Below are 20,641 nucleotides of genomic sequence, written 5' to 3' on the forward strand. Positions count from 1 at the left end.
ATTTTAAAACTGCATCTGTCTTTCTAAAGAATATACATATTTCCGACTTTTTTTTCATAAAACAACAGAGCAATATTTGTTCGATTAACTGTTGAGGTTCCCTGTATGCCGTCACTATTCTCTTCTGTTTAAGTTTGCTGTTGCAGGTCAAACGGAAATTAGCCATGTGTCAAATCATTGCTACAGAGGTATTTTTAAACAAGTCTCCTTAGCAGCAATAGTTTAGAATTATCATAAAGGGCTACATGTTCTAGCTTTATCATTCTTATTTGATCAGTCTCTTCACTAATCCAATGTAACATTAGGAAAACTTTTCTTTTATGATGGAATCAGCATGTGAAGAGGAGTTAAACAAAGGGGCTTTCAAATCCTTGGTAATCTTAAAATAACCTAATATCAAGTTTCTTCTTTTATATCCAGAATTTATAATTTTATTTTTTTAATTTATTTATTTATTAAAGATTTCTGTCTCTTCCCCGTGACCGCCTCCCATTTCGCTCCCCCTTCCCCTATCAAGTCCCCTTCCCTCGTCAGGGTTCCCTGCCCTGTGGGAAGTCCAAGGACCACCCATCTCCATCCAGATCTAGTAAGGTGAGCATCCAAACTGCCTAGGCTCCCACAAAGCCAGTACGTGCAGTAGGATCAAAAACCCATTGCCATTGTTCTTGAGTTCTCAGTAGTCCTCATTGTCCGCTTTGTTCAGCGAGTCCGGTTTTATCCCAGGCTTTTAATAAATAAATAAATAAATTTAACAAAAAAGAAACACAGAATTTATAATTTTAAAATTCTTAAACTGGTCACAAAACTATAAAACCTAAGATGGAAACAGATCGGTAAATGGCTCAGTGTGTAAAGGCTTTGACACACACGCAAGATGGTCTGAGCCAAATTTCCAGCATTCATATAAAAAGCCAGGCACGCAGTGTGAGACTGTACCCCAGTGCTGTAAAGGTGAAAATAACAGAACCTCAACATCTCAGCTGGCTGAAGCAAGTTTCAATAAGAAACATTGTCTAAAAAACAAAATGGAGAGCAAACACAAAAGGTGTTTGTAATTGGCCTTGTGTGTCCACACACATAAAACATATCTGTAAATTTATTCGGGAACAAAGACCTTTACAATTTCAGAACATCACATGGCATGCTAAGACACAGTTAGGTGAAAAGTAAAGCCAACCAACAAATGAGCTTAAATATAACTGGAAAATGTTCAAAGTGTGATGACTTTTATTTCCAAGCAATAGATTAACTCTATTCTAGTCTATAGGATTTACAGCACATTGGTTTTAATCCGTAATAAATAGCAAGCTCAGTGAAGAACAAAAAGTATAAAATAACTTGGGGTTTATACTTCCAAGTGGAAAAAGTATCATGGCCTGGTAATTAAGTCATGAGAGTTGGGGTGCATTTTTGGGAGGAAAGATAGAAGAATCAAGAAAGAATAGAGAGAATCAAATTTCTGTTGGCTCAGAAATCTGAATTAGGGTAGAATCCAGCAGGACAATCTATCTATCTCTCTGACAATCTCTTGAATTTTGCCTCCCTTTCCCTTTTGCCTAAGAAATTCCCTCCTGTCCTCAGACACATAGAAAGTTTGCTAATTTGCACAATAGAAGAGTGCCACCTAGCATGAGTGATTTATCATTACTTGCAAAGAGAATTACTACTGCGAGATGTTAATAAATGGTGAAAACCACAGAAATAATCACTAATGGCGGTGTCAGCCCCTTTTAGACAGACAAGTCTTGGGACAGAGTGTGTCCACTCAAGCAGTCATAGGTAAACTCACATCTGAGTATTTCTCACTGCATAACTCATCTCAGCTCATGATCCAGATGTTCACATGATGGGCAACACCTTCATGCTCATATGGAAGAGGTGTTGAATCTTCACCATTTAATGTTACAGGCAGATAATTTAATGTTTATATTTATCTTCAGGCAATGGTTGCTCGTAGAAGAAAAGCTTGAGCTTCCTACACATCAGTTAACAATGTTGGCCATCTTGGTGGAATGACTTCTGCAGATTCTCTATTTTTATGGTACTTATTAACCATTTTTTCACTTAATAGTATTTTAATATTTAATACAATAAAATCTATAACATTACAATAGGAAATACTTAAAAACAATGAAAACTCTATTACAACTTCCTATGGTATTATTTGACCATAGGAGAAGAAAGGCCAGGCACGGTTCTTAAAAGTCTTATGAGGATATCTGTATATGAGGGAACTCTTGGCAATATTCAGGAAACTTAAATATCCAGCCTCACAATCAATGAACACACCAATCTTGTCCAGTGGCTTCTCTAGATAGTGATGGATGACTGGGTTTGTGGTGAGGAGACTGTGATGACTACCCTCCTTCACACAGAAAAGAAGAAATGCACCCTCAGTTTCAACTTCTTTGTTTCTATTCATTAACCAGGAATTGGTACAGACTCCTACAGCCCAGTCACTAGAGTCCTTCAAATCCAGTTCCCAGTAATATTTCCCTGAGATGAAGTTCCGTGATCCCCAGGAGGCCAAATAGTGTCCAGCAGGATCCACAGATGTATACTGATGGTGAAGTCCGAAGCTGGCTCTTCTCATGACATTGAATAGGTTCTTCTTAAAATGCAATTCATGGAGTTTTTCAAAGGAAATGTGCACTTTGAAGTGGTTGAAACTTTCAGTCAGTCCAGTGATGGGGAGGGCAGAGAGTTCTGGTTTCATAGCTTGGGGTATACTCAGCTCCACTGCCTCACTCCTTCTCAATATATTATCCGAACCCTGGAGTAGTATCACATATGGCTCCTGGGACATCGCCATGAGTTCCTGAAACATTTCGCTTAGTTGTTTTCTCTTTTGGATCATCATGGCTTCACTTTCTCCGAGTTTCTCTAAAACACAATCGCCTTCATTTTTCATGCGCACAATATGTTGATCTTCCTGCTCATGTGGGACTGCACGCCACTTCCTATACTCTGTCCTGATCATGTCTTCCCTCATAACCAGGAAGACTCTGAACAAAAGTTTCACTCTGCACTCTGCCTCTAGATTCTCTTTAATTTTTTGGATCTTCTCCTGTAAAGATGTCATTTGCTTTAGAAGTCTCTCCATTTCACCCTCAGCAGCTGCTTCAATGGGAGAGTGTCTGTGACCTCTGTGCATGTGGGAGTCAGAGCAGAGCTGACAGAGGTAGATCCTGGTCTCCATACAGAAGATCCCCTTGGGCTCCTTGTGGATCCCACACTTATTCTCCTCCGAAATCAGGTACTTCAAGAGGCTGGCTTGTTTGGCGATGGACACCAGCTTCTTCAGAACAATGTTGGTTCTGAAGTCCTCCTTCTGCTTGGTTCGTTCCCTACACGAAGGACAATGGCCTGGAAAGAGACCTTCTTCCCAGAAAAGGTGGAGGCAGGCTCGACAGAAGCTGTGGCCACAGCTTATGGTGACTGGGTCTGTAAGGTAGCTCAGGCAGATAGAGCAGTTGAGTTCTTCAGTGAAGGCTTGTAAGAAGGCTGACTCCATTTTGCCAAGAAATTGTCTCTGGCCTCAGCAGTGCTGAATGAGAACACCACAATATTTCCTCAGCTCTAGGGTCCAATCCTCAATGTATGTAGAAGATAGATCCACCGGTTGAAGAGTCAGAATGTATGGAAACACTCTCTATCTGCTCCGGTGAAGAATGCACCAGGCTAAGCTCTGGCGTGTCCTTATATACTCTCTGAAGACCACGCCTACTTCCGCCCATGGCTGCTTTCATTAACACATCCCACTTGTGGCCCTTTGTCAGTACCAGTATTCTGACTGGATGGAAGATTGGATTAACTCTGAGGCCAACCTCCACAAGCAAATCTCCACAACAAGCTTCCCTGAGGGACTGCTTAGCTGGGTGTGGCAGCCCACACCTTTAATCCTTCTGTTTGGATTATCTCTAGAACTGTCACTGTTTCTACTCCATTCATCTATTGGTGCCGATCTTGCCTTTAAGGGCCTAATCTACATTTTGCTTTATGAATTATCATTTTCAAAAGAAAAATATTAAATTAATATTTGTCTAACTTCTGAATCTGGTATCATTCTATTTACAGTTGAAGTCATCTTTGTAAATAAAACAGACAGTGAAGATTTTTTTGACCAAGTATAATTTTAGGAAACGATTCAGTCCTCTTTCCTGGTCCTTCAGCCCTGTCCCAAGCACTCAAAGCTGCTATAAAACACAATGTCAAGACCATAAAACCAAAATGGTCTTTAAAAATTAGCATGTATGACTTCACTGAGATGTTGATCTTGGGAAATTTATTTATTTATTTATTTATTTATTTATTTATTTATTTATTTTTAGTTGTTCAAAAAATAATATTTTCTGCCTCCTCCCGGTTTCACATTTCCCTCCCCCTCTTCCCACACATTACTCCCTACCCCCAATCCACTCCCCCTCGCCCCCTCCCCCCCACTCCATTCCCCCTCCCTCTCAAGAATGAAGAGCAGTCCATATTCACTGCCCTGCTGGAAGTCCAAGGTCCTCCCACTTCTATCCAGGTCCAGGAGGGTGACCCACTTCCATCCAGGTCCAGGAGGGTGAGCATCCAAACAGGCGAGGCTCCCACAAAGCCAGTTCATGTATTGGGATCGAAACCTAGTGCCATTGTCCTTGGCTACTCATCAGCCTTCATTATCAGCCATGTTCAGAAAGTCCGGTTTTAACCTCTATTTCATTTATTTTTACTTTTAACTTTTTGCTTTTTGAGACAGGTTCTCTGTATATATTTGACCTGGAATAACTCTGTGGATCAGGCTCTCCTATAACTCTCAGAGATCCTCCTGATTCTGCCTCCCAGGCAATCGGATTAAAGGCGTGTACTGCCACACCTTGAGGTCACAGAGGTCAATCTCCCTCTGCCTCCCAAGTGTTGGGATTAAAGGTGTGTACTACCATTCCCAACTACTGTCTTTCTTCCTTTTTTTTTTTACTTTAAGAACTTTAACTTTTAGTCTGCATATATTTTTAACACACTGTAAATCATTTAGAAGGTTTTTTTTTAATCTCTCTTTACTGTATCTGTCTCTCTTTTTCTGACCACATGAGCTTTTAAATTACTGAGCAATATGGGTAGGAATAATGCTGTGGCTTTGGTGGCTGGAGCCAGCCCATTCCTGAGCTTTCTGCTATTTCAACCTTGCGGCTGAGGTACAGGGCAGAGGGGCATTCAGTACCACAAGTCTATAGTGTTTCAAGGTCCTTGCCAGCAAATAAGCTACAACACTCAAATGCTCTCTCTGTAGCTGACCTCCTGCCTCAAAGAGTCAGGGTTTGCCCTGGCAGGATGGCCCACAAAGCCGGCATTTTAAAACAGCACCACTTTTTTCCTGCTACAGTTGAAAACAAACAAACATTCAGTCAGCTTTTATCAACACCATTTAAGTGTTTCATGGCAGGACCTCTTAAGAGCTGCAGGATTTTGCAGCTAAAGCTGAGTCAGGAATCCTCTCTTAGATAAGAGCCCTTGCTTGCCTCTAGCAAGCAGAGCAGACCCGAGAAATTGTTGCTACCCAGAAAAAATGTTTTACTTTTTCCCAAACTTTCTCAGGCTTTCAGTGGATTCAGTTGTCCACACATCTGGGCGCCATTCTGTAGTAGTAGCTGCAGGCTGGCAGACTTCTCACCAAGTCATTATCTAGGAGCAAAGTGTAGCCACCAGAATGAGCAAAGTACAATGTTGGGAGCTGTGAACCCCCAGATCCTGATTATCTTGTAAACAACTTGTTTCCCTCTGATCTGAGTGCCTACAGCTGCCCTGAGCATGAGATCCTCAGGAGTTCTTGGTGGCAGGGGAATGGTTTCTGGTTCGTTTGGCTGGGGCATGGCTATCCCTCTATAAACTGCCCCTGAACATGGTAAAGGGGACATTTTTGGCCCTTTTTGGCATCAATGATGACAGTGTCTCTGCCAAAAAATAAATAAATAAATACAGACTTTCAAATTAATTCATTTTGTTGGGCAAAGTTATGCATCTCCAAGGGTACTGGCAATTAGGCCAGATACTGTGTGCTAACTGGACAACTAATTAATTTAAAACTGCATCTGTCTTTCTAAAGAATATAAATATTTCAGGTTCCCTGTATGCATCACTATTCACTGTTGCAGATCAAAGGGAAAGTAGCCATGTGTCAAATCTTTGCAACAGAGGTATTTTTAAACAAGTCTCCTTAGCAGCAATGTTTTAGAATTATCATAAAGCACAACATGTTCTAGCTTTATCATCCTTATTTTATCAGTCTCTTCACTAATCCAATGTCACATTAGCAAGGCTTTTCCTTTATGACGGAATCAGCATGTGAAGAGGAGTTAACCAAAGGGGCTTTTAAATCCTTGTTAATCTTAAAATAACCTAATATCAAGTTTATTCTTTTATATCCAGAATATATAATTTTATTTTTTTAATTTATTTTTTATTAAAGATTTCTGTTTCTCCCCCGCCACCACCCTCCATTTCCCTCCTCCTTCACCAATCAAATCCCCTCCCTCATCAGCCAAAAGAGCAATCAAGGTTCAATGCTCTGTGGGAAGTCCAAGGACCACCCATCTCCATCCAGGTCTAGTAAGGTGAGCATTCAAACTGCCTAGGCTCCCACATATCCAGTACATGCAGTACGATCAAAAACCCATTTCCATTTTTCTTGAGTTCTCAGTAGTCCTCATTGTCCGCTATGTTCAGCGAGTCCGGTTTTATCCCAGGCTTTTAATAAATAAATAAATAAATGAATAAATAAATAAATAAATAAATTTTAAGAAAAGAAAACACAGAATTAATAATTTTAAAATTCTTTTTTTATTATGAAAAGGAAAAAAGAAATATCCGCTTCCTCCCAGCCTCCCATTTCCCTCCCCTTCCTCCCACCTTTCTCCCCCTCCCCCAAACTCCTCTCCCCCTCCCTCACCAGTCCATAGAGTAGTCAGGATTCCCAGCCCTGTGGAAAGTCCAAGGTCTGCCCCCCTCTGTCCATGTCTAGGAAGGTGAACAACCAAACTGGCTAGGCTCCCACAAAGACAGAACATGAAGTAGGGTCAAAACCCCATGCCAATGTCCTTTGCTTCACATCAGCCCTCATTGTTCGCCATGTTCAGAGAGTCCGGTTATATCCCATGCTTTCTCAGTCACAGTCCAGTTGGCCTTGGTGAGCTCCCAAAAGAACAGCCCCCTTGACTCAGTGGCTGGGTGCACCCCTCGTGGTCCCAACTTCTTTGCTCATGTTCTCCCTCCTTCTGTTCCTCATTGGGACCTTGGGAGCTCAGTCCAGTGCTCCAGTGAGTGTCTCTGTCTCTATCTCCATCCATCAATAGATGAAGGTTCTATGGTGATATGCAAGATATGCGTCAGTATTGCTATAGGATAGGGTCATTTCAGGTTCCCTATGCTCAGCTGCCCAAGGGACTAACTGGGGACATCAGCATGGGCTCCTGGGAGCCACTCTAGGTTCCAGTCTCTTGCCAACCCTAAGGTGGCTCCCTTAACTAAGAATTGTGGTTCCATGCTTCCCTGTCCAACCTGCCTTTATCCTAATCCTGTTGTTTCTCCGTGTTCCCCCCTCCTTCCCTTCTAACTTTTCTCTCCCTGTCTCCCCTTACACCCATCCCACCACACCCCCAAGATCCCAATTTTCTCCCCAGCAATTTTTTCTACTTCCCATAGCCAAGAGGATAACTATATGTTTTTCCTCGGGTTCATCTTCTTATTTAGTTTCTTTAGGTTCAACAATTGTAGTGTCCGTGACCCTTATTTATGGCTAGAAACCAATTATGAGTGAGTACATCCCATGTTCATCTTTTTGGGTTGGGGTTACCTCACTCAGGATAGTGTTTTCTTTCAGGATAGTGAGGAGATTGTAATGACTACCCTCCTTCATACAGAAACGAAGAAATGCACCCTCAGTTTCAACTTCTTTGTTTCTATTCATTAACCAGGAATTGATACAGACTCCTACATCCCAATCACTAGAGTCCTACAAATCCAGTTCCCAGTATTTCCCTGAGATGAAGTTCCGTGATCCCCAGGAGGCCAATTATAATCCAGGAGGATCCACTGAATGTTTGTTTGTTTTCAGCTGTAGCAGGAAAAAAGTTGTGCTGTTTTAAAATTCCGGCTTTGTGGGCCATCCTGCCAGGGCAAACCCTGACTATTTGAGGCAGGAGGTCAGCTACAGAGAGAGCATTTGAGTGTTGTAGCTTATTTGCTGGCAAGGACCTTGAAACACTGTAGACTTGTGGTACTGAATGCCCCTCTGCCCTGTACCTCAGCCGCAAGGTTGGAATGGCAGAAAGCTAAGGAATGGGCTGGATCCAGCCACCAAAGCCACGGCATTAATCCTACCCATATTGCTCAGTAATTTAAAAGCTCATGTGGTCATAAAAAGAGAGACAGATACAGTAAAGAGAGATTCAAAAAAAAAAACCTTCTAAATGATTTACAGTGTGTTAAAAATATATGCAGACTAAAAGTTAAAGTTCTTAAAGTAAAAAAAAAAAAAACAAAGAGAGTAGTTAGGTGTGGTAGTACAGACCTTTAATCCTAACACTAGGGAGGCAGAGGGAGATTGACCTCTGTGACCTCAAGGTGTGGCAGTACACGCCTTTAATCCGAATGCCTGGGAGGCAGCATCAGTAGGATCTCTGAGAGTTCAAGGACAGCCTCGTCCACAGAGTTATTCCAGGTCAAAGATATACAGAGAACCTGTCTAAAAAAGCAAAAAGTTAAAAGTAAAAATAAACGAAATAGAGGTTAAAACAAAGCTGCACAAAGATGGAAAATACACAGAGAATCTTGATACTGTATGCTATTATGCTCTCTTTGAATTGTTTTAATGCTGAGGAAGGAGCAACAGCTGCTAAAAGATATTTGTTTATAAATGCTGCTGAACTAATCCAACATAGATATTTTGAAAATGCCTTGACTTTGAAATTTGTATCTAAGGACATGATGCTTTGGAAAGAAGTTTCTTATTTTGTTTTCACAGAGGGTGAGAGTCTGTGGGTTGCCTCTATCCCAATATGGTATGATGGACCATGCCCTCCTGAAGGGTTGCTGTGAACACCTTCATAGATTGCTTTGCGCAACTGCCAACTAAGATGAAACTAGCACACAGGTTATACCATGAAGGACCTAATTAACGATGCCCCCATTCAGCAGGAAGCAGCTTGGCGAGAAAAAACTGTGCCCATGTTCCCAAATACTGTTTTTTAAATGTTCTTTTACATTTAAAGGGGGATATGATATAGGTATGAATAATTTACATTGATATGAATTTTGCTTTAGTGATTTAAATTTAAGGTCAATTTTGTTATATGTATATGTGTTTCTGATCTTGATTAAGGTATTGTGATTGTGTAGTTCACTCAAAAATGTAATGCATATAGGTTGCTAATGGATAATCATTAGTAATAGTCAAGGTTGTAGTCATGTTAGTTAGAGTTTCTAGATATATAGATATATATTTCAGTTAGATCGGCATTCTTCTTATTTTTCAAAGAATACGGAATATGCTATTTAGTGTTTTAATAACTGAGGACTTTTCATGACAATGAGACACGTCTGCTACTGACAGCACCAATCAACTTCAAGAAGAAGATGGGCATCAAAGAGGCACCTTATGGAGTTTGATAGCCATTTGGGCAAGAAACTGCTCTTGCCTGGACTGATGCATAAACTGGACACAGAGAACCCGCAGAGAGAGGACTACTGAACTTGCCTAAAGGTGAGATGATCTTTTGGGGTTCCTGATTCATGAAGGAATCTGCAAGACATTCTGCAGGACACAACAGATAGTGACTGAACTGACTTTGAAATTTCCTGCTTCATGGAAATGTCTCTGGATACTATGGGTCTGTAGGCCGAAGATGGATGTCCCAATGAGACAGAGGAACTTTGGGTGACTGTCAAGGCAGCGAGATGTCTCTATCATTTCTAGAGTTTGAAAGTTGCGTATTTCTTGTTTGCTTAGGTAATATTGTATCTTTCTGGAGTCTTTGATGGAGTTGAAAAATAGTTAGTTATAGTTTTCCTAAGTTATGATAAAGATAAAATGGATGTAAATATTGTAATTTTTACTTGATAATTGTGTTGTTATATGTAATTTTACTATGTTAAAGTTAGAGCCTTTCTTTTTTGTTTAAACAGAAAAAGGGGAAATGATGGAGGAGGGTCATCTTTCTATCTGTTGTTTCATTGGTTAAGTAATAAAGAAACTGCTTGGCCTCATAGCTTAGAACATAGGTCAGTGGAGTAAACAGAACAGAACACTGGGAGGAAGAGGAAGTGAGGTAAGACATCTCAGACAGGCACCATGCAGCTCATCGCCAGGGCAGACGTGATGTAGCTCCGACCCAGGATGGACATAGGCTAGAATCTTCCCAGTAAGCGCAACTTGGGGTGCTATACATATTACGAGAAATGTGCTAGTCCAGGTGCGAGAGTTAGCAGAGAAGAGGCTAGATATAACGGGCCAAACAGTGTTTAAAAGAATACAATTTGTCTGTTGTTATTTCGGGGCATAAGGTAGCCAGGCGACCAGGAGCTGGGGCGGCAGGAACACAGCCTGCAGCTCCTACTACAACTGACGATGGATCCAGATAGAGACAGAGACCCAAATTGGAGCACTGGACTGAGCTCAAGATCCCAATGAGGAGCAAAAGGAGGGAGATCATGAACAAGGAAGTCAGGACCGCGAGGGGTGCACCGACCCACTGACATGGAACTGATCTATTGGGAGCTCACCAAGGCCAGCAGGACTGGGATTGAATAAGCATAGGATGAAACGGGACTTTCTGAACATGGCAGACAATGAAGGCTGATGAGAAGACAAGGATAATGGCACTAGGTTTCGATCCTAATACATGAACTGGCTTTGTGGGAGCCTAGCCTGTTTGGATGCTCACCCTCCTGGACCTTGATAGAAGTGGGAGGACCTTAGACTTCCCTCAGGGCAGGGAATATGGACTGCTCTTCATTCTTGAGAGGGAGGGGGAATGGAGTGGGGGGAGGGGCAAGAAGAAGGGGATTGGGTGTAGGGGGTTATGTGTGGGAAGAGGGGGAGGGAAATGGGAAACCGGGAGGAGGCAGAAAATATTATTTTTTGAACACCTAAAAAATAAATAAATAAATAAATAAATAAATTTCCCAAGATCAACATCTCAGTGAAGTCATACATGCTAATTTTTAAAGACCATTTTGGTTTTATGGTCTTGACATTGTGTTTTATAGCAGCTTTGAGTGCTTGGGACAGGGCTGAAGGACCAGGAAAGAGGACTGAATCGTTTCCTAAAATTATACTTGGTCAAAAAAATCTTCACTGTCTGTTTTATTTACAAAGATGACTTCAACTGTAAATAGAATGATACCAGATTCAGAAGTTAGACAAATATTAATTTAATATTTTTCTTTTGAAAATGATAATTCATAAAGCAAAATGTAGATTAGGCCCTTAAAGGCAAGATCGGCACCAATAGATGAATGGAGTAGAAACAGTGACAGTTCTAGAGATAATCCAAACAGAAGGATTAAAGGTGTGAGCTGCCACACCCAGCTAAGCAGTCCCTCAGGGAAGCTTGTTGTGGAGATTTGCTTGTGGAGGTTGGCCTCAGAGTTAATCCAATCTTCCATCCAGTCAGAATACTGGTACTGACAAAGGGCCACAAGTGGGATGAGTTAATGAAAGCAGCCATGGGCGGAAGTAGGCGTGGTCTTCAGAGAGTATATAAGGACACGCCAGAGCTTAGCCTGGTGCATTCTTCACCGGAGCAGATAGAGAGTGTTTCCATACATTCTGACTCTTCAACCGGTGGATCTATCTTCTACATACATTGAGGATTGGACCCTAGAGCTGAGGAAATATTGTGGTGTTCTCATTCAGCACTGCTGAGGCCAGAGACAATTCCTTGGCAAAATGGAGTCAGCCTTCTTACAAGCCTTCACTGAAGAACTCAACTGCTCTATCTGCCTGAGCTACCTTACAGACCCAGTCACCATAAGCTGTGGCCACAGCTTCTGTCGAGCCTGCCTCCACCTTTTCTGGGAAGAAGGTCTCTTTCCAGGCCATTGTCCTTCGTGTAGGGAACGAACCAAGCAGAAGGAGGACTTCAGAACCAACATTGTTCTGAAGAAGCTGGTGTCCATCGCCAAACAAGCCAGCCTCTTGAAGTACCTGATTTCGGAGGAGAATAAGTGTGGGATCCACAAGGAGCCCAAGGGGATCTTCTGTATGGAGACCAGGATCTACCTCTGTCAGCTCTGCTCTGACTCCCACATGCACAGAGGTCACAGACACTCTCCCATTGAAGCAGCTGCTGAGGGTGAAATGGAGAGACTTCTAAAGCAAATGACATCTTTACAGGAGAAGATCCAAAAAATTAAAGAGAATCTAGAGGCAGAGGGCAGAGTGAAACTTTTGTTCAGAGACTTCCTGGTTATGAGGGAAGACATGATCAGGACAGAGTATAGGAAGTGGCGTGCAGTCCCACATGAGCAGGAAGATCAACATATTGTGCGCATGAAAAATGAAGGCGATTGTGTTTTAGAGAAACTCGGAGAAAGTGAAGCCATGATGATCCAAAAGAGAAAACAACTAAGCGAAATGTTTCAGGAACTCATGGCGATGTCCCAGGAGCCATATGTGATACTACTCCAGGGTTCGGATAATATATTGAGAAGGAGTGAGGCAGTGGAGCTGAGTATACCCCAAGCTATGAAACCAGAACTCTCTGCCCTCCCCATCACTGGACTGACTGAAAGTTTCAACCACTTCAAAGTGCACATTTCCTTTGAAAAACTCCATGAATTGCATTTTAAGAAAAACCTATTTAATGTCATGAGAAGAACCAGCTTCAGAATTCACCATCGGTATACATCTGTGGATCCTGCTGGACACTATTTGGCCTCCTGGGGATCACGGAACTTCATCTCAGGGAAATATTACTGGGAACTGGATTTGAAGGACTCTAGTGACTGGGCTGTAGGAGTCTGTACCAATTCCTGGTTAATGAATAGAAACAAAGAAGTTGAAACTGAGGGTGCATTTCTTCTTTTCTGTGTGAAGGAGGGTAGTCATCACAATCTCCTCACCACAAACCCAGTCATCCATCACTATCTAGAGAAGCCACTGGACAAGATTGGTGTGTTCCTTGATTGTGAGGCTGGATATTTAAGTTTCCTGAATATTGCCAAGAGTTCCCTCATATACAGATATCCTCATAAGACTTTTAAGAACCGTGCCTGGCCTTTCTTCTCCTATGGTCAAATAATACCATAGGAAGTTGTAATAGAGTTTTCATTGTTTTTAAGTATTTCCTATTGTAATGTTATAAGTTTTATTGCATTAAATATTAAAATACTATTAAGTGAAAAAATGGTTAATAAGTACCATAAAAATAGAGAATCTGCAGAAGTCATTCCACCAAGGTGGCCAACATTGTTAACTGATGTGTAGGATGCTCAAGCTTTTCTTCTACGAGCAACCATTGCCTGAAGATAAATATAAACATTAAATTATCTGCCTGTAACATTAAATGGTGAAGATTCAACACCTCTTCCATATGAACATGAAGGTGTTGCCCATCATGTGAACATCTGGATCATGAGCTGAGATGAGTTATGCAGTGAGAAATACTCAGATGTGAGTTTACCTATGACTGCTTGAGTGGACACACTCTGTCCCAAGACTTGTCTGTCTAAAAGGGGCTGACACCGCCATTAGTGATTATTTCTGTGGTTTTCACCATTTATTAACATCTCGCAGTAGTAATTCTCTTTGCAAGTAATGATAAATCACTCATGCTAGGTGGCACTCTTCTATTGTGGAAATTAGCAAACTTTCTATGTGTCTGAGGACAGGAGGGAATTTCTTAGGCAAAAGGGAAAGGGAGGCAAAATTCAAGAGATTGTCAGAGAGATAGATAGATTGTCCTGCTGGATTCTACCCTAATTCAGATTTCTGAGCCAACAGAAATTTGATTCTCTCTATTCTTTCTTGATTCTTCTATCTTTCCTCCCAAAAATGCACCCCAACTATCATGACTTACTTACCAGGCCATGATACTTTTTCCACTTGGAAGTATAAACCCAAAGTTATTTTATACTTTTTGTTCTTCAGTGAGCTTACTATTTATTACGGATTAAAACCAATGTGCTGTAAAATCCTATAGACTAGAATAGAGTTAAACTATTGCTTGGAAATAAAAGTCATCACACTTTGAATATTTTCCAGTTATATTTAAGCTCATTTCTTGGTTGGCTTTACTTTTCACCTAACTGTGTCTTAGCATGCCCCGAGATGTTCTGAAATTGTAAAGGTCTTTGTTCCCGAATAAATTTACAGATATGTTTTATGTGTGTGGACACACAAGGCCAATTACAGACACCTTTTGTGTTTGCTTTCCATTTTGTATTTGAGACAATGTTTCTTATTGAAACTTGCTTCAGCCAGCTGAGATGTTGAGGTTCTGTTATTTTCACCTTTACCGCACTGGGGTACAGTCTCATACCTCGTGCCTTGCTTTTTATATGAGTGCTGGAAGTTTGGCTCAGACCATCTTGCGTGTGTGTCAAAGCCTTTACACAGTGAGCCATTTACCGATCTTCTTTCATCTTAAGTGTTAAAGTTTTGTGACCAGCTTAAGAATTTTAAAATTATAAATTCTGTGTTTCTTTTTTTTAATTAATTAATTTATTTATTTATTAAAAGCCTGGGATAAAACCGGACTCGCTGAACATAGCGGACAATGAGGACTACTGAGAACTCAAGAACAATGGCAATGGGTTTTTGATCCTACTGCACGTACTGGCTTTGTGGGAGCCTAGGCAGTTTAGATACTCACCTTACTAGACCTAGATGGAGATGGGTGGTCTTTGGACTTCCCACAGGGCAGGGATCCCTGATTGCTCTTTGGGATGACGAGTGAAGGGTATTTGACTGGAGAAGGTGGAGGAAAAAGGGAGTCGGTGGCAGGGAAGAGACAGAAATCTTTAATAAAGAAATTAAAAAAAATAAAATTATGCATTCTGGATATAAAAGAAGAAACTTGATATTAGGTTATTTTAAGATTAGCAAGGATTTGAAAGCCCCTTTGGTTAACTCCTTTTCAAACATCTTTTTCATTCTAATTTTAAAAAGTATCCTTGCACTTAGCCTAATAAAATGTAGGGAAACAATTCCAGACATAAAATCTTCCCTCTGAGACTTTAATTAATAGAAGCAATTAACTTTGTACAATACTTAGTGGCAGTTGAGTAGAAAAAATATATTATTGCATTATTTAAAATCAAAGTTCTCCCAATATTACAATTATTTTCTACTAAATAAGACTTTATTAAGCAACCTTCTATGTCATTAGAAGACAAAGCCTGTGTCAGATTCACATAAAGACACCACACAGAGCAGACACCAACAGACAGGTTAAGTCCAAAGTTTAAGGCAATTACTGTTTACTGAAGTCTTCTTTCCCTAGATGTCCACTTCACAGCACTTACTCAGTTGTTCCACAGATTCTTGACCCACTTTTCTTAACTTTTTTTAACTTAAATCATCTGGCAATGAGAAGGCAAGCTTTGGAATTGAACTTTAAAACAGGAAGAGCAGTAATTAGCTGTCTACTACATGTAGAAAAGGAAATCAATTTTCACTGACTGCATAAGACCTTTACTGGATAGCTAGTCTTTGTTGTAGACAAAATGCAATCACACTATAATATTCTTTTCACTAAGAGGAGGCGGATCTCTCAAATGATTGTCACTGAAGAATTACACAGACAACAATGAGCTAGCGTCATCTGGTTATTACCATTCCTTTCGAAGAGGTAGGCAGACACAGTAGGCTAAATTAAACTACATCGAGAAACTGAAACAGAAAACAGTCTTTGATTGTATGAAACTATAATTTATATACACTTATATATGATACCTTGTTTGATAGCTAGCTTTTTAGTGTTAATAAAAAGTGAACAGTTCACTGTAACCCAAATTTCATCCACTTTTAAGATGTTTTAGGGTTTTTGCCTCTTGGAAAGAATATTGTGAGCCCCGTTGAGAATTTTTTATTTAAATGATGAATGTACTATAGATATATTTTAGGAAGCTTTACAGTAGTAGGTTTCCATATGGTTTTTCAAGTGTAAGTTATCCATCCCCATAATCTCTCCTTTGCATTTCCTCCCTTCCTACTCCCTGTTTAATCCTATTTCTCATTCACCATTGAATATTCAGGCAAATAGGTAGTGACATGCTACAACTGAGTATTGCATCTCAAGTTAGAGAGACAAATATCCAGTGTTAATCTCTGTCAAGCAAAGCATTGATTTCAAGTTACACCTGATATCGGAGCTCCCTGTCAACAGATTCAGCTTACTTCATCTGTTTCCCATTAAAATCAGAAATGCTTAATGTTTTAGATCTAACCATTTGATTTTTGTAAAATATTGAATACATTTCACATAACACTGGAACATTCTTTTGTGCAATGAATAATTGTCAAATTAAAATCAACTAACACCCATCTTGAATGCCTTTATAAGATAGTTCTTTTGGTGTATTGACTATAAGAGGAGTTGATAGAAGAAGCACTTTCTGACAACAGAAACAAGGAGAAAATTGCCAACAACTGAGTTAGGAATAGATAAGAAAATTATTTTTATAAGAATAACGATTATAGAAATATAGGTAATAGAAGTGAAAATGATGAGGTATATTTTAGATAATGATTAATACAAGTTGAGAATTTTGAGTATTTCAACAACTAGAATTCTCCTAAACTTTCTATTGGGAATATAGCAACTGAATATCCCTCTCCTAACAGTAGAGTACAATGTATCAAAACCTTCAAATATAGACTCAATATTTTATTGGACTATGAAATGAAACTGCATCCCCTTTGTTCTTCTTAACATATCAGTGAATAAAACAAGCCTCCTTAATACCTTATTGTGTACTAGAGAAGTTATAACATGGCACTCGTCATACGAAATAGCTATCACACATGTACAGTCAATCTATCAATAGAAATTATATTTTATTGCTTTAATCTTTGTCTCTCTAGAAGTGTAGTTTTCTAGATTGTTTTATAACACAACTCTTAGAACACAATGAAGTTAAAACTTTATAAAGCAGAATGTTATTCTCACTTTTTTACTCATTCCCAATCCCTTTATCTGCTTTTACATAAGAAGCTTAAGCCAAACCAGGATTAAGAAAATAGATCAATTACCCTAATTTTCTTTTAAGAAGTGAAAGAATATATAAACTGGGCCTGTTCTGAAGAAAAATTTATTCCTTGCTGACATTCTGCATGTTTTACATTGTTTCAAGAAATCCATGGACCTCTGTAGAAGAATTGAGAAATACAGAATAACATATTTTGTTTTTTTTCTTTTATTGAAAATAAGTTTTTTTCAGAGAGTCCGGTTTTATCACATGATTTTTCAGACCCGGGCCAGCTGGCCTTGGTGAGTTCCCTATAGTTGTCTCAGTGTGTGGGTGCACCCCTCGCGGTCCTGAGTTCCTTGCTCGTGCTCTCTCTCCATCTGCTCCTGATTTGGACCTTGAGATTTCAGTCCGGTGCTCCAATGTGGGTCTCTGTCTCGGTCTCTGTCTCCTTTCATCGCCTGATGAAGGTTAATATTCAGGAGGATGCCTATATGTTTTTCTTTGGGTTCACCTTCTTCTTTAGCTTCTCTAGGATCACGAATTATAGGCTCAATGTCCTTTATTTATGGCTGGAAACCAAATATGAGTGAGTACATCCCATGTTCCTCTTTTTGGGTCTGGCTTACCTCACTCAGGATAGTGTTTTCTATTTCTGTCCATTAGCATGCAAAATTCAAGAAGTCATTGTTTTTTACTGCTGAGTAGTACTCTGATATGTATATATTCCATACTTTTTTCATCCTCGCTGAACATAGCGAGCAATGAGGACTACTGAGAACTCAAGAACAATGGCAGTGGGCTTTTGATCCTACTGCACGTACTGGCTTTGTGGGAGCCTAGGCAGTTTGGATGCTCACCTTACTAGACCTGGATGGAGGTGGGTGGTCCTTGGACTTCCCACAAGGCAGGGAACCCTGATTGCTCTTTGGGCTGACTAAGGAGGGGAACTTGACAGGGAGAGGGGGAAGGAAATGGGAGGCAGTGGCGGGGAGAAGGCAGAATTCTTTAATAAATAGATAAAAAAAAAGTAAAAAACTAGTTAAAAAAAAAGGAAAAGAGGGTTTTTTTTTTCATTTAATATATTCTGATTTTGCTTTTCCACTTACCCTATCTCTCCCAGGTCCTTCCCACCTCCACTCCTATCTGAATACATGAACATTTTGTTTCTTGTTAAAAGAAAATACAAAGGCATCTAAAAAATTGATAATTATTTAAAATCTCAATGATCATATTCATCCTATCTCCTTCTTTTATTTCATTGGAGATCAATCTCCATCTATCACCCTTCAGCAATTTCATATATTCGTTTTCATGTGTCTTTCCTTAAAAGCTCAACAATTCCAGTTTGTGCCATTCAACTATTTCTGAATGTGGGGCCATCAAACGTTATTAACCTACGCACACTTAAAGCACCATGACTTCCCTTCCCTAGAAGATATCGACTATCTGTATCTCCTCCCTTAGGAGTTGGCTTGTGAGTCCTTTACTATTGCTACAATGTTATCTGATTCCATCTCGCTCAGTAGCCTCAGCTGCTGTTAGTTCATGAGAGCAACAATCCAGCCTCGTGTTGAAGGCATTATTTATTTCACTCTATTTTTCCTCCCAGATTTTGTCTTATATAGTCTTTCTGTGATGATCACTAAGACTTAGAAAGCATATGCTACAGATACACCCTTTAAGGCAAAATTTTAGCCAGTAATTTGTTTCATGTACATTGTCTAGTTGTGAGTTTCTGTATTAGCCACCATCCATTGAATGAGAAACTTCTGTGATGATGTCTTAGAGATGCACTAATCTATAGGTAGAGAGATGAATTTAGAGAATGTTTAGTATTGTATCAATTCAGGAAAATAATAATAGTAAGTTCCCCCGCTGGGATAACCCATACCCAGAAAGAAAACAAATTTCAAACTTCATATGTTAGTTATAGTGTTGATTCTTTAGATATTTATGATTTGTAGTAGCTATTGAACCCAGAAAACTATTAAGAAAGAATTAATGGGCCGGGCGGTGGTGGCACACGCCTTTAATCCCAGCACTTGGGAGGCAGAGGCAGGCGGATCTCTGTGAGTTCGACACCAGCCTGGTCTACGAAAAAACCAAAAAAAAAAAAAGAATTAATGGGAACAATGAAGAAAGATGTAAATGGAGGGGGAATAATAAGACATATGTAATATGAAGAAAAAATTTGTAAAAATAGGGAGAAAGTTTAAGAGGGGATAGGAATGGGTGGACAGGACAGAAGAGAGCATTGGGAGCAGAATAACTACCATTAAGTACTTTTAAAAATCCACATGGAAAACTATTTTATAAGCTTCATATATGCGTATGTGTATCAATATATATACACATATAATGTGTGTTTATATATACTTTTTCCAAAATAACTTAAGTGCATATTTTAATATACTTAAAGTTCTTTGCATTTTTTATTTGAGAAGTCTCTTTACTTACGCTTGCTTCAACTTCGTTTGGAAATATGAATTTTCTTTTGCATTTTTATATATAAACTGAGTATAACTGCTTTTCAGACTATGTAAAGACCCCACTACTTCTATCTACCTACTTCCTTTCCTCATTCTTAGATGATATCATTTCACTGATTCTATTCAGTTACTGTAGTAGTGTTTCTTACCCTTCATATAGTTTGAATTTATAAATAATTGAATAATATTGATTCTAAGAAATTTATAACAGTAGATGAAGTTTGTACTGTGGAAATTACCTAAAAATTAGTTGATTTTTAGGGTTATGATGAAAACTGAGTGTACAATTTTCTGTTTTTTTCTCTACACAGATCTTTCTTAATTAATTTATGTCTTAAATTTTTTCAAATTTTACATATCAATACCAGTTCCCACTCTCTTCCCTACTCCCGCTCCCTCCACTTTCCCCCAACTCCACTCCCCATTCACTTTTCAGGGACATTTAGACTTCCCATGGAGAACCGGAATAAGACCAAAGTAAGGCCCTCTGAATGTAGGTGACATTTGTATGGCTGGAGCAGTCTGTGGGATCACTGGCCATGGGACCAGGATTTATCCTTACTATTTGAACTGGCTATTTGGAGTTCATTCTCTTTGAAGGAATACCTTGCTCAGCCTAGATATAGTGGGAAGGTCGTGCCTCAAAGTTATGTGCTAGACTTTTCAAACTGCCCATAGGAATCCTTATAAAACTTTTATTATTTACACAATGAAGCGTAACATCAATGGTAAGCAGAATGATCATGTGTAATACATAAATATGAATTATCTATACACCTCTGTAAATCTAACAGATCTAAAGTACATAAAGTTCAAAACATCTTTAAGTGCATATCTTTCAGAGTCTTAATGAACTTATAGAAAACCTTCATGTATCTTGTAAAATTTACACATTTGATTGATATCTTAAGTTTTAGTAGTTTACATTTTCATTAAATTTTGTATAGATCAGTATTTCTGCTAGAAAGTAAAAGTTACAT

At 39.5% G+C, this 20,641-nt stretch overlaps 1 protein-coding gene and 1 pseudogene across 1 annotated transcript; one reads left to right on the plus strand and one right to left on the minus strand.

Annotated features, from left to right (window-relative positions):
• Positions 1–2,152: 2,152 nt before the first annotated feature.
• Positions 2,153–3,514, minus strand: LOC142846893 (tripartite motif-containing protein 43B-like). Its single transcript, XM_075967661.1, has one exon. The coding sequence runs from the start codon at positions 3,512–3,514 to the stop codon at positions 2,153–2,155; it is 1,362 nt and encodes a 453-aa protein (XP_075823776.1).
• Positions 3,515–11,926: 8,412 nt separating this feature from the next.
• LOC142846894 (tripartite motif-containing protein 43 pseudogene) lies at positions 11,927–13,288 on the plus strand (annotated as a pseudogene).
• Positions 13,289–20,641: the final 7,353 nt, after the last annotated feature.

Source organism: Microtus pennsylvanicus, chromosome 3, assembly GCF_037038515.1.
Source record: "Microtus pennsylvanicus isolate mMicPen1 chromosome 3, mMicPen1.hap1, whole genome shotgun sequence".
Classification (NCBI taxonomy): Eukaryota; Metazoa; Chordata; class Mammalia; order Rodentia; family Cricetidae; genus Microtus; species Microtus pennsylvanicus.

Bases quoted from the DNA above. Each gene is read 5' to 3' on its own strand.
- LOC142846893 (XM_075967661.1), bottom strand. From the start codon at position 3,514: ATGGAGTCAGCCTTCTTACAAGCCTTCACTGAAGAACTCAACTGCTCT.